Below are 12,819 nucleotides of genomic sequence, written 5' to 3' on the forward strand. Positions count from 1 at the left end.
TTAATGCAGTAGAAGAGAGAGAAAGCAGTATAACTTAAGGTAAAAATGTTTAAAACCCCAGTGTAGGAAATTCTTCCACTCACACAATTATGAAAGAGATGAACAGATACCTTGTTAGTGAAGTGTAACAAGATACAACAGCATCTTGGAAGCACACAGACATTAAGACATTGAATAAGCTGAGGAATAAAGCTGGACCATTAACCAGGATGTAGGCTATGTCTACCTGTACAAGCCTGACAGTATTGCTTCGTGTATTTCAAGTTTAGATCAGAAGGGACCGTTGTCTTAACTAACTCAATCTTTTTGATGATAAAGACCACTGAACTTCATCACAGTAGCATTATGCTGAGTCCAGTTAGGCTATGTCTAAATCTAGACAAGCACCCAGTGTTGACTGGTGGACACCAGGGGATACAGATCTGTAACTCCCTCAATTTTTCAAATAGGTACCTTGCAAGTATTATTGGAAAGCTTTGTGCATCTTTTAAAAATATAACACAGGCTGCTACTTCAGGGAAATAGGATAAAAATCTTTATTGTTCCACCTTTGTCAGAGTTCATTTTCTATTGATATGCATTTCTGTAACTGTAGTTTATGTTAGGTCTCTAAGGAGCTGAGGTTTCTAATATGGAGTAGCAAAAAAAACCAACCACCTTCAAAACCAATTCAATCCCAGGTCTTCAAGTAATATACCACTTCAGCACAAGGAACCTCCATGATTAGGGTTAATTAGATCTTCCACCTCCTTTTCCTGTGTTCTTTGTCCTCATTTCATGCCAAGCTTTCACCAGAGGTTCTCTGTTCTTCCATATGAGCTCATGACCGTAAGTCACATACCACCTGAGAAAGAAAGTACTAGTTAAATTTAACTGCAACTTCTCTCAGCACCTGAGGAACAGACTGATCACTAAAGGCAGCTAGATGCTTGTAACAGTAGACAAGATTAAACTGAGGCACAAGTAACATTCTTGGAGAGCAGTGATGTTAGCTAAACCACTTGTTCTCTTGACTCCATTTAACTTTTATGTCCTTGCTTGTTTTGGTGCTGAGCATTAAAGGCATGAACACCTTCCAATTTCATGCTCTCATGAATTCTATTTAAAAAGATACAAAACCTACTTCCATTTAACACTGTTAAAAGAGTACAGTTGCTTGTGCTAATCCTTACTACCCCCACCAGATAAAAGGTATTTTTCTTGCATGTAAAGACAACAGAAACATAAACAGCCACACTCCTTTAAAGTGAATTTTCCACTAATGCTTCACTGAGTTGTTTATAAATCTATTGAAGTGTTCTGAATCCATTTATACTGATTTTCATACAGTTTTGTATAGATATAAGTGATTAAGCAGGGGAGGTTATGGAGGACAGGAGAGGGAGAAGTGGAAAGGGAAGCAATAACATAAAAAGATGTTGACAATTGTCTGCGAAGCAATGTATAGAAAACATGTGGTTCAATCTGGGAGCTAGTGGCCCTGTTTAAGGATGAAGTGGCCAAAATGATCACTGAGTAGAAAGTATATGCACACATATATGAAAGTTACTTGTAAAACTTGTCTTTACTGCATCTGCTATCATATTTTAATAATATACAAGTCTGTATTACAATGAGCAGCTGGTATAGCTGCATCAAGGTAGGAAGTAGCTACAAATTGGCAAGTCTACACCAACTGCCTCTGTGATGCCAGAGAAAGGGTGGAAAACAGACTGTGCAGAGCAAAACTTACACTAAAGTAAACAGCAAGCACAGGCAAACCAGTCTGGAAACCAAAATTAGTACTTTCCAACTTCTAGAATATATCTTCCAGACTAGTCACACTGTGTGAACAAACATTGTTAATCACTGTGCAGTCTGATCTCATGAAAAGATCAAAGGAACAGCATTCTGCAAATTTCCAAATGTTCCTAAGTTCCTTGATCAGTTTGCTGCAGAATAAACTCACTGGGCACACTTCTGCATCAAGCTTTAAATTCATTTTTTTAATCTGTCCTAGTTAAAATTTGGGTAGGCTTTTAACCTATGTTTAAAGATGCTCTTAGCAATAAGTGTGCAAGTTAAGACAACAGTCGGTGTGAAAAGGGGAAAAACTCATTAGGTAATACAGTTCAAACATGAACAATGCAGAACTGTTTGCTAGAAACTAGTTTGTAGTAGTTCTTCCCAATTAGGCTTCACAAAAAGATGAAAGCAGCAACACTGATAAACAACAGTAGAGGCTGTTTGAAGAACTTGGCCTCAGCTCATTCAGCTCTTTCTAAACTGATAATTAGAAACAAACATTCATACATGAGGATTTAGTTAGCTCTTCAACTCAAGAGATGTTTTAATTTGTCCATGCCATGTTTTGTGAGAATCTACTCAGTCCTGTGACTCTCTTCAATGTTCTGGGGAGAGAGCAGGACAGAGAAAGACAGTCCAGGCTACAGTGACAGGACAATCAAATGTTTAACCTGTCATTTAAAGACAGTTCAGCTTCTAAGTTAGGAAAGTGCAGGAAGAAAGCGAATTTGTGAGTATTCAGAAAGTGAATAGGAGGAGTTTAAATATAAACCAGACTTACATTCCAAATAGAGCTCCCCCTAGATGTGCAGCATGGTCAAAAAATCTCCAGCCTAGAGCAAGCCCTGCAGTGTCAAATGCAATTATGGCTTTTAAAGCCTGGAAAGGAAGAGAACACGGAACAGAAAGGATCAGACACGGTATATAACGAGCACTGGTAACAAAGCTTTATACACAGCAAAATTCTGGATCAAAAAGCATCCCTTAAACTTTTTATCAATGCAAACACTATAAAAAATTAAAAAAATGGACTCGGTCTGTTAGCTGTACTGTAGTGCCAAAATACAGTCATGAGCAACCACAGAATAATGGTGGATAGGAACGTTGTCTTCTTAAATAATCTATTTGTTCAAAGCTTTATTTCTACAACTATGTATATTTTAATCTTAGGTCAGTATATTTCCTAAACTTAGGTCAGAGAAAAAGAGAAAACTACCTGGGAAGTAGTCCAGTCATAAAAGACACCATAAAATAAAAAAGAGTAGTATTCTCATTCACTAATTCTGACATAGCTGAATGACACAACCCTCTACTGGACAGAACAATGTGGGGCAGCATCCCTGTCTTTCCCTCTGACAGCTATTGATAGTCACACTTTCCTAAGTGACCCATCTGTTAGAAGGAAGAAAATCAGGATGACAGTGAATAATTCTGTGGCAAGAAACATGAGCAATAGTTTAACATCCTCAGGAGACACAAACCACCATAGTTGTAATTATGCAACGTTTTACTGAATGCATCATTTCAAGAGACTGACAGAAGTAACATTAGGATGAAGTGTTACTTTAAGTAGAATTTCTTTCCTTGAGCATAGGTGTTAAAATAGCAGCTATGTTGCTATATTGGCTTTTTTCTTTTAAAAGCCCATTACAGTATACATGAGGTAGGCTATAGGAATACATTAAGTTTAGAAATTACTAAGAACTTCTAGCATTTAAAGGCTGTATCAGAAAATATTCTGAGATTTACACCATAATAGCCAGTGTTGTTCTTTATTTACTGTTGTAATGAGTGCTTCCTCATGGCAATGCTATCTGTGGCTCTGACAGTATTTTCACCCTGGTTTCTTTTCAGGAAAGATACAATTGAAGGTTAGCATGCAAAAAACTAACAACACCATAACATATCACATAACTCAAACAGAAGGGCAAGAAAAACATGAAGGCTGTATTTGAGAACATTGTTGAAATTTGTAAGCTGTATTTACAAAAAATATTAAACTGCATCATCTTAGGATGACAAAGATTAACCGCCTTAGGTAACATAGGAAAGCAACTGTTAAGTGGTGGACCACAGGCAATTAACTTATTCGAGCAAGTCAAAATATACATGAGAAGCTTTTCTTAAATGGCGTGTGTATGAACGCATCTCAAAGCATTTAATGAAAAATGGACTGCTAGTAGTACACATAAAGGGAAGTCTCAACAGTTTATTTCTAACCCAAGAATGTTCTTGCAAGTATCAACAGGAGGTGTTCTTCCAGTGCTAGAATGTTATTTCACTTGAGACGCAAGACTCTGTTTTCTCAGTCTTGACCAATCTTACTTCAAAAAGAGAATCTAAATATTAGTCTGTAATAACTATTGCTATGCAAAATATTGCCCTTCAGAAAGGCTTATATCTTTCTAGTGTCTGAACAGTTTATGCACATAGTCCTCAGACAGAAGAACTCCCAATTTCCTTCACGTCTTAGTATCAGATTCGCAACACACCCATGGAGAGGATGAAATTTAAGATAATTCTGAAATCACTGCACGCTTGTGTAAGTGACTCTGCCAGGCTGCGTTAACTCAGAATCAGTCTCCAGGCCTTCCATGACCTTGTAGTCTTTTTCAAAGCAAATTTAACAGCTTAGAAACTCAAATGAAGAGGACATGCCTTAAGATAAGGGATAGGCACACAAAAAAACGTTTTAAGTGTAGGATTTCTTTTGAAGTTCAAAGGTACTTACACTTCCTGCTGTAAATGTGAACATTGGAAGAAATATGATTGCTAGTTTTGCTTCAGGCATCTTTGTACATACAGCTGCAAGGACAGTCATTATAGCTCCTGACTGTAAAAACATTAAAATATATTAGAAGTAAGCCGAGATATTACGTAAGGGTAAAAATATTTTTCTGAATGTGAGCCTTTTTCCTTTTGGCTTTCATTATTTTTTCTAACACAGCCCTGTGATAGGTCATAAAGTATCACAGCAGTGTTGAGAATAAAAATAAGACTTTCATGTCAAAAACTACAAATACTGGGAAAAACTCATGCTCTTACCTAGCCTCCAATAATCAAGAAAAAAAAATCCCATTCTTAAGATATCTAATGTTAACATGCTTTTTGTAGCGAGCTCTATAGAAATTTTTATATGCATTAAATCAGACCCAAACACTTCAGAAGGGATTCTGTCTGAAGCTTGTGCCAAACAAAACAACGGAAGTAAGAGGGACAGGAACAAGAAGTCTTTCATTAATGAAACAACAAATCCCTGGTCTGTACTGAAGTGACTGCAGGCTTTTGTATCTCTTGAAAATTCTCAGTGGAAAGGCTGTGAATACCATAAACTAATGCAACGTGTCAATTTCAGTAAGTTCAACTCAGTAAAAGAAGTAGAAAGTCACATGGAAAGCGACTTGCTCCAGATATAATTTATTCATAAAATAAAGGGAAAATAAGACAGCATTAACAAAACTCTTAGAGACTTCCGGTAACATTTCTCATTCCCATTGAAAAACAAAAACCTTTGTTAAAAGCTAAATGTTTAGTAAAAGAGGAAGACTGTAAAACTTGGCAAATGGCTTGGTTCACTTCAAATTTATAGCAAGTTCAGTGTTTTAAAACCTTATAGTACTAAAAATACCTGTAAAGAACAGACAACCATAACACATCCTCAACCTACCTTGTACCCTTCACGTAGTAAGACTTTGGGCAGCAGTGCTGCTTTCTGCACAGTATTCCCTATAGCTTCCACTAGCATCCCATGCTGACTCTGACTGGTTACATGATTTCTTTCAAAAGTAGTGTTTTCAGAGGAGACAATTATACACAATTATATAGTAACAGTTTTGAAATAAGTTGTAGAACTGAACTCTCTGCTCAGTGACGCAAGGTCCTGCTCATTAAGCACTCATTTACAACCCACTACAACATCTGGTAGTTCTGGGCTGTCACTGCAAGAGTTGAAATATTTTAAGAATAGCCATGTTCTTGCACAGGAGTAACTCCTGGATTGCTTGGTTTCAGTAACCCTTCCTTGTTTCTATCATACAGAATATATTATTTTAAGCAGGTAAAAGAAGACAAGAAGACAGCAGGCTATGAAACTAACATTAGAAACTATATAGCGTCTCTTATATTCTAGATACTCACAGCTCCAAGGGATGGTTCAAACTTCCCAGTGGCCATTTTAGCAACGTAGCTGACAAAAGTAGAGACAACACCTAGAAAGGTAAAGCGACAATTAGAAACCACATCTGCAATGCAGGCAAGCATCAGAAAGCTAAACGTCATTGGTACATTCTAAAGAAGCTAATGGCTTCTTTAGCCATTAGCTAAAAGCTAAAGCTTTTTTTAAGCTTTTTTTTTTTTTTAAAAACTTCAATAAACTGTAAACTTTTCATAGGAAATTCCTGTATGTCTGCTCTAAGAGCTATTTTGCTTTGGTGACTGTGGTGGTTTTACCTTGCTAGGCACCTGAACTCCACCACAACTGCTCTCACTCCCCCTCCTCAGAAGAGGAAGGGAAGAAGAAAAGGGAAAAAAAAAACCTCATGGGTTGAGATAAGGATAATTTAATTAAAGGAAAAATAATTATCATGGGAAAATTAGTATGAATTAAATAATAATGCTAAAGGGAAAAGGGGAAAAAACAAGTAAAGGCCGTGTGGAAGTGCAGAGGAAAGAAATTGCTCTCTACTTCCCATCAGTGAGTGATGCTTGACCACGTCCTTGAAGCAGGGCCTCAATGCACATAGCCATTGTTCGGGAGGACAGACGTTTTCATGAGAGCCTGCCCCTCCTCTCTTCTTCCTTTTTCCACCTTTTATTGCTGAGTGTGACATATGGTATGGAACATCCCTTTGGTTGGTTTAGGTCAGCTGCCCTGGTAATGTTCCCTCCTCCCCTCTTGTCCACCCCCAGCCTGCTGGCTCTGGGGGATTAGAGGGAGTCCTGATGCTGTGCCAGCACTGCTCAGCAGGAGACAACACTGGTGTGATACCAGTGCTGTTCTAGCTACAAGTGCAGAGCACAGCACTGTACGGGCTGCTGCAGGGAAAGTTAACTCCATCCCAGCCCAACCCAGTACAGTAACTAAGTATGACTGAAAACCAGATACTTGGATTTTCATGGTATTTTGAAGCCCAGTACCCTAAAGCCATCAGACTTCCATGTGACAGCAAATAAGCACTGCAACTAGCATAGAGCAGTGTGTGGGGCTGAATAATTGCTATCTGTCATCATATGCTTATTAACCATGTACACTTTATTTGCATGAATACATATTTTTATATGTTGCAAATATATGTATTTCACATTACCAGCAGAAAGATACACTGCAATGAACTGCTCACATCCCAGAAGAGAGACAATGCTGCTGGAAAAACTCCATAAAACATACATATTTGCTGCCATGTGGAAAAGAGAGAAGTGACTAAACGTAGAGAGCAGCATTGGAGAACACAAGGCTCCTACAAGAGAGAAAAATTCATGAAAAAAAGTCAGTGGTTAACTTGAACATCTCATGCAGACTAGATAGATATTCATTAAGAGATACTATAAGCTAATTGTATTTAGAATCCTCAAATACAAACTATGTAATAAACCCCAAAATGTAACAAGCTTCAAATTCCATGCAATACCTCTTGAAAAATAGTACACCCCAAAAATATGCAAGCTGTATGAACAGCTACTTTAGAAAGTTTCAATTACCTACTAGGAAATGTTTCACATAAAATTTCAGTCTAAAAACACTTGTTCTATGCTTTGGAGAGAAAGATTCTGATAAATGTACACAGCAAAACTTTTTATTATATTAATAGGAAAAACTATATAAAATGATTTTACTAGGAAGACTGATTCAGAATGGAAAATTTTCTTCTTCTCAAAAGAAAAACTAGTTCTTTGTGCAACAGCAGCCTTGAAAATGTAAAAAAAAAAAAAAAAAAAAAAAAAGCCTATTAGCAGGTTTAAAGGTCAACATTATTTAAGCAGGAGAGTTTGGGATGACTGCTTTGCATAATAACTAGCTTTAGCTTTGGAGTGTGGGAATTGGTTGAGTTTCCATTTCGGCAGAAACTACTTTCCTCATGCACATTTGTCTCATTCTTTTAATTCTTTTCTCTACTGTGGAAATGAAAGTTAATTGTTCTGCTATTAAATACTAGTAACTTACTTCAGTAACTTACTTCCCTAAGTTAACCTCTTCAAAATATTTCACACGCAGCGAAAGCCAAGTTTGTTTGTTTGGCAGGAGGGGGGAACACAAGACCACCCAAAGTTTGAAAAAAGGTGCCTGTACATAGCATACTGACTAACGTTTTATGAAGACTGGGATGATTAGTGTTCTGTCCAGGAAAGCAGCTGGGGCTGATATCGCTAATAGAAGTGCCTCTTCATCTTTAGGAAGGCAGGAACTGCATCCCACTGAATGCAGTAAGAGGCCAGGCAACAGTTCTGATATTACAGTATTTAGAAAAGTACTGGTGGTGGTTTCTTCAAAAAAACAAAACAAAAAAAAACAAACAAAAACAAACAAACAAAAAAAAAACAGAAACAAAAAACCTACGAAATGGATCCATTACCTCTAATTTTTTCTCCATTCAAAGAGTTTCCTATCTAGACAAAATGACGTGTTTGGGCATGACTGAGCTTACCTGCAGCTCCATCATCCACAAGCAAAACACCATCCCAAGCTTTTGCGGTATGATCAAAGGCTCTATTATACACCAACATAGACAATTCACCCAAATTACTGTTGACTTACTGGAGGATGGATCTGAGGTGAAATATGTAAACATAATCCGTCGCATACCAGGCAGCCTCCATAAACAGAATACGAAGACATTTGCAGCTATAATACCTAGTAAAAGGGAAAAGTATAAACAAATTTTGAATGTAACATGCCAAAATTCTTACTGTAAACAGGCATTCAGAAGTACGCTTGCAAAAAAACATACCATAAACTTTATGGAGTTTAGAAAAAGCAAAAAGAAATACAGGAATTCAGCTTATATAATGGAAATCTTAGAAATAGAACATTTAATTGCAACTGTTTTATTTATGTAACAAATGCGGCAATCCAGGAAATCTGCACTGAAAACATTCAAGCTCTGGTTTCAAACTTACGTTCCACTATAGAGCCAATGAAGGAAAAAACAGTTAAAAGAGGTCCATTTCTTGCCTCTAGCTGCTTATTCCCAAATGCCACCAACCAGCTGCACTTAACTGCACATGGAGGAGAGAAGGCTAGGGGAACCATACAAACACGCAGTATACATCCCTTCCACTTTACAGACAGGTTTGGGTTTGAAGGGATTCTGTAATACCAGTTAGATATGAAGCGTAAAAAGTTGACTTGGCATTGCTAAAGCATAGTCATCCCTGTGAGATGCAAACACACGATTTTTTACTTCAGATGTTTACTGTGGTCTTATTTTAGTTTAAAAGAGAATACACAATATTAGGAATACTGAGATGCAAATTTGTTTCTTGTTTACGGTGCCTCCTCTATTATTATAGGAACAGCCATTTACAGCATTTTACAATAGCTAAAAACATTTAAGGGGAAAATTGTGCTTCCTTTACAGAATAGTAAATATCACATAATGATTCTCTATTTGAAGTTTGTAACAAAACGTAAGAATGGTGAGAAACTGCAATGTGTAAGTCCTAGAACCAAAACTTCTATACATCTCTTGACACTCTATCTTATTCCATGATGTTAGAGGAAATATTTTCCTTGTATGCTGCACCAAGATGTCAAAGAACCATCAACCGTTTCAGTACAGTAAGCCCAATCTTGTGATGGCAGTCAAGGGCAAGTATCCCAATGGCTCAGGATACACCAGCTAGAATTTAGATAGTTTATTAGATTAACCAGATGTTGAAAGATGCTCCAAAGAATAGGAGTCTTCACCCTCCAGACCCAATGCAACGCTTATTTGTATTGTGACCTGACTGGATGTTGAAAAGTAATTCAAGTCATTGTACAATGTAGAAAAATAAATAACATAGCATAATGTTATATTCCTCCCTGTGGTGGTGAACACAGCCATACTATTTAACAGAGTACGCAACTCCAGCCAACCTTTGTTGGGTGAGAAAAATCACACAATTACCTAATCTTTCAAGACAGTGCTTACAGAATTGCATGGAAAAAGCACGTAACTAGCTCATGTTACTTCTAAAAGTATTTTCTGTTTTTCTGCGGTTCCTGAAAAAAAAACATTCCAGGGGCAGGATTCTAGCTAATCCTCTTCAATCTCACACAGATGCACAGGAATTTTTGATGCATATAAAAATACATTCTGAGAAAGAAGTGTAGCAGAAACCACATATGTGCAGGTACAAGTTTACACATGCTTGGTGCCTAACAACCTAAACGTGGAATGAAAGCCGTCTGTTTTAACATACTGTACCTGTTTGCCATATTTCTCTTCCTGTGAATGTCTAATACTTGTAAGCTAACACAAACCTGTCACAGTCCGCTGACCCTCAGTCAGGTTATTCCACCAGCTGTTAACCTGAAACAGAATTGGTATTCATCAGTGCCGTTGTGGGGTATTTGCCATTTCAGAAATAGTCACAGAAAGGTCTACCTTTTTAAGAAAAGCATTTGTTTGAAATCTGTCAAGGAAATCAGCTTCAAACTTGTTATTTTTCTTAGTGATTTAGCTTTTCAAGTCAGCATTTCCTTACTCAAGAGTAGTTCTACTTTCCTTCTCATTAAAAATCCAAGAGTAGATCAAGAGTTTCTTCAAAAAGAATGGGGTTATATCATTTTGCAGAACTTTTTGCAGGGTTACCTCTGCTTGTACTGAAGAAGGATATAGCCCATAATGCTTACTTTAGCAGGTTACCAAAGATAGCATCGACCTTGCCTCGACTAAGCCTCACCCTAATGCTGTCTAACATCACACCACCCACCTTTCAGAGATTCCACTTTTGTGCCAGGGTCACTTTTGCAGAGGTGGCTCACAAGATGTGGAATCCATTCCCCCTTGCGTCCAGCTCACCCAGCCCTCCTTCAAGTTTAAAACCCCTGAAAAAGTTTATTTTGAGTGCAGTCAGCCCACACGCAAATTCCATCCCCCGCTTTCCCTTTTTAAGCTTTCCGAATTATTTTGGACAAGTATTTTCTTGCTAGCTCCACGACCTTCCAATCATATCAATGGGGGCAACGTCAAAAACTCAGTTATAGGCTGGAGGCAGGAAGAAATAATGCTCTATGAAACTACCTGTGTGCGACCTGGTACCTGTGTAACAGCTTCACTGCATTTTTTGTTTAATGTTCTGGCACAGGACAGATATCAGTATCTCCTACCAATTTCTCCAGTACAAAGACCATAAACTAAGATGATTTTTCTATAACACAGTAATAGAATGCTCTCAGAGTCTATTGGGAGGTCCTGAATCTAAAACCAGAACTTACCTACTGAAGACAGGGGCTGGGAATTTAAGCCTATTAACAACAGGGTGGTTTTATTTCTGGATAGCTAGTCAGCAAATCTTCTCCTTCAGGTTTTGAAGGAAACCAGAAGTACAAAACCCAAACTTTTTGACATATAATTCAGGGGCAGTCATAATCTCACCTGCACTTCATATAAACTGAGCAGGAAAGCATGCCCATTTGGAAAAAAGTACCACAGCGCACACACTTGGCATTACAAAACCAGCTCCCATGTGCCATCCAGGATACCATGTTCCTCCAGCGGCCCCACCTCCCTCAAAAAAGCAACCAGAACAAGCCTGGTCTGCCACATGCTACAGCAGTAACCTTGAAACACACGTGTACTTTTTATTTTTAAATATGCTTAACTGAACAGTGAATGACTGGTATCTTCTGGGATGCCAACTAACTGTACAAGTCTTGCAGCAGTTACGTTGTTCTTACTGCCCAGATGTCAAAGCGAAGTAGCTGGATGGAAACCTTGGCTTTCATTACAAAAGCCCCTCAAACCCTGATGGTTTGTGCAGTAAAGTCTGAAAATCTGAATGCGTTTCATTCAAAAACAAGGAAATACGCTTATTGTCCAGAATTTAAGCCAGTTCCATCACCTCTGGGAGCTCAAGTTTGGTTTTAAGAATGCTTAGAAATGGCAACTTGAAGTTTTTGATAGTGAAGAAGCAAAAGGTGTATTCTTTAGCTATTTACTGACTACTCCTGACCTCTCCTCCACACATTTCAGGGTGACCGTGGCGTTTGTCTACTATGTGGGTTGCACAGTGATGCTGTGAATTAGTTTGTTATCGCTGGTTCTACCATTATTTTTCCTGGAACGAAGTACTGTAATTTGCTTAGAGTGAGGAGCAGTTTGCTGGGCGCCTGTCCCCTCTCGGCGTTACAAGCCTGAGCCATACTCGGTGCGGGCACACGTACCTGCTTTCTGAAGTCGCCCCTCTTCTGCGGGCGGATTCTGTCCAGCCAGTCCGCCCGAGCTCCCTCGAAATACGTCTGGACCCGGGCCTTGAGCGCCTCGTACTGCCAGATGGCAGCGGCCCCGAATGCGGTGCCTGTGAACTGGGCAACGGCGGGACAGCCTCAGCCCGGGCCGGCGGCCCGAGGCCGGGCCTCCGCCGGCTCCCTCCCCGCCCGCCGAGCCACTCACCCCCACGGCGAACAGCAGCGGCCTGACGAGGCGGCGGGCCGGGGGGCGGCCGGCGCGGGCGGGCGGCGGTGGGCAGAGGCTGCGGCGGGGCGGTGCGGGGCGCGCCTCAGCGGCGGGCGGCTCGGCGGCGGGGGGGGGCTCCTCGGTTCGCGGCCGCGCCCGCCGGAACCCCCGGCGCGGCTCCAGCAGCACCGTCAGCCTGCGGGGGGAGACAGCGGTGGGGCGGGGAGCCGGGATGCACCCCCCGCTCCCGGCCCGTTCCCTCCCTCCCGCCCCGGCCCGGCCGTACCTGTGCGCCCGCGGGCCGGCGGCGCGGGCCCAGCACCACCACGCCATCTTGGGCGCCTCCCCGCCCGCCGAGAGCTTCCGGGGCGGCCGGCCGCCATCTTGCGGGCGCGGCCGGGGGAAACTGCCTCAGCCTAGCCCGCCCCGGAGGGGC

The 12,819-nt window shown here is 40.2% G+C and overlaps 1 protein-coding gene across 1 annotated transcript; it reads right to left on the reverse strand.

Annotated features, from left to right (window-relative positions):
- Positions 1 to 522: 522 nt before the first annotated feature.
- Positions 523 to 12,793, reverse strand: PARL (presenilin associated rhomboid like). Its single transcript, XM_084529244.1, has 10 exons — positions 12,670 to 12,793; positions 12,381 to 12,579; positions 12,152 to 12,292; positions 10,247 to 10,295; positions 8,537 to 8,632; positions 7,092 to 7,241; positions 5,923 to 5,993; positions 4,517 to 4,618; positions 2,567 to 2,664; positions 523 to 844 (listed from the first exon to the last, which is right to left on the reverse strand). The coding sequence occupies exons 1-10, from the start codon at positions 12,714 to 12,716 to the stop codon at positions 730 to 732; spliced, it is 1,068 nt and encodes a 355-aa protein (XP_084385370.1). The 5' UTR covers positions 12,717 to 12,793; the 3' UTR covers positions 523 to 729.
- Between the last annotated feature and the right edge of the window lie 26 nt (positions 12,794 to 12,819).

This window comes from Aythya ferina, assembly GCF_964211825.1.
Source record: "Aythya ferina genome assembly, chromosome: 9".
NCBI classification, from domain to species: domain Eukaryota; kingdom Metazoa; phylum Chordata; class Aves; order Anseriformes; family Anatidae; genus Aythya; species Aythya ferina.

Excerpts from the sequence above, each read along its gene's own strand:
- PARL (XM_084529244.1), bottom strand. The coding sequence starts at position 12,716 with ATGGCGTGGTGGTGCTGGGCCCGCGCCGCCGGCCCGCGGGCGCACAG. Across the intron at positions 8,633-10,246 it reads GGGTCAGCGGACTGTGACAG|GTATTATAGCTGCAAATGTC; the intron begins GTTTGTGTTAGC and ends CCCTTTTACTAG. Across the intron at positions 5,994-7,091 it reads TGCAGTGTATCTTTCTGCTG|GTGTTGTCTCTACTTTTGTC; the intron begins GTAATGTGAAAT and ends TTACCTTTCTAG.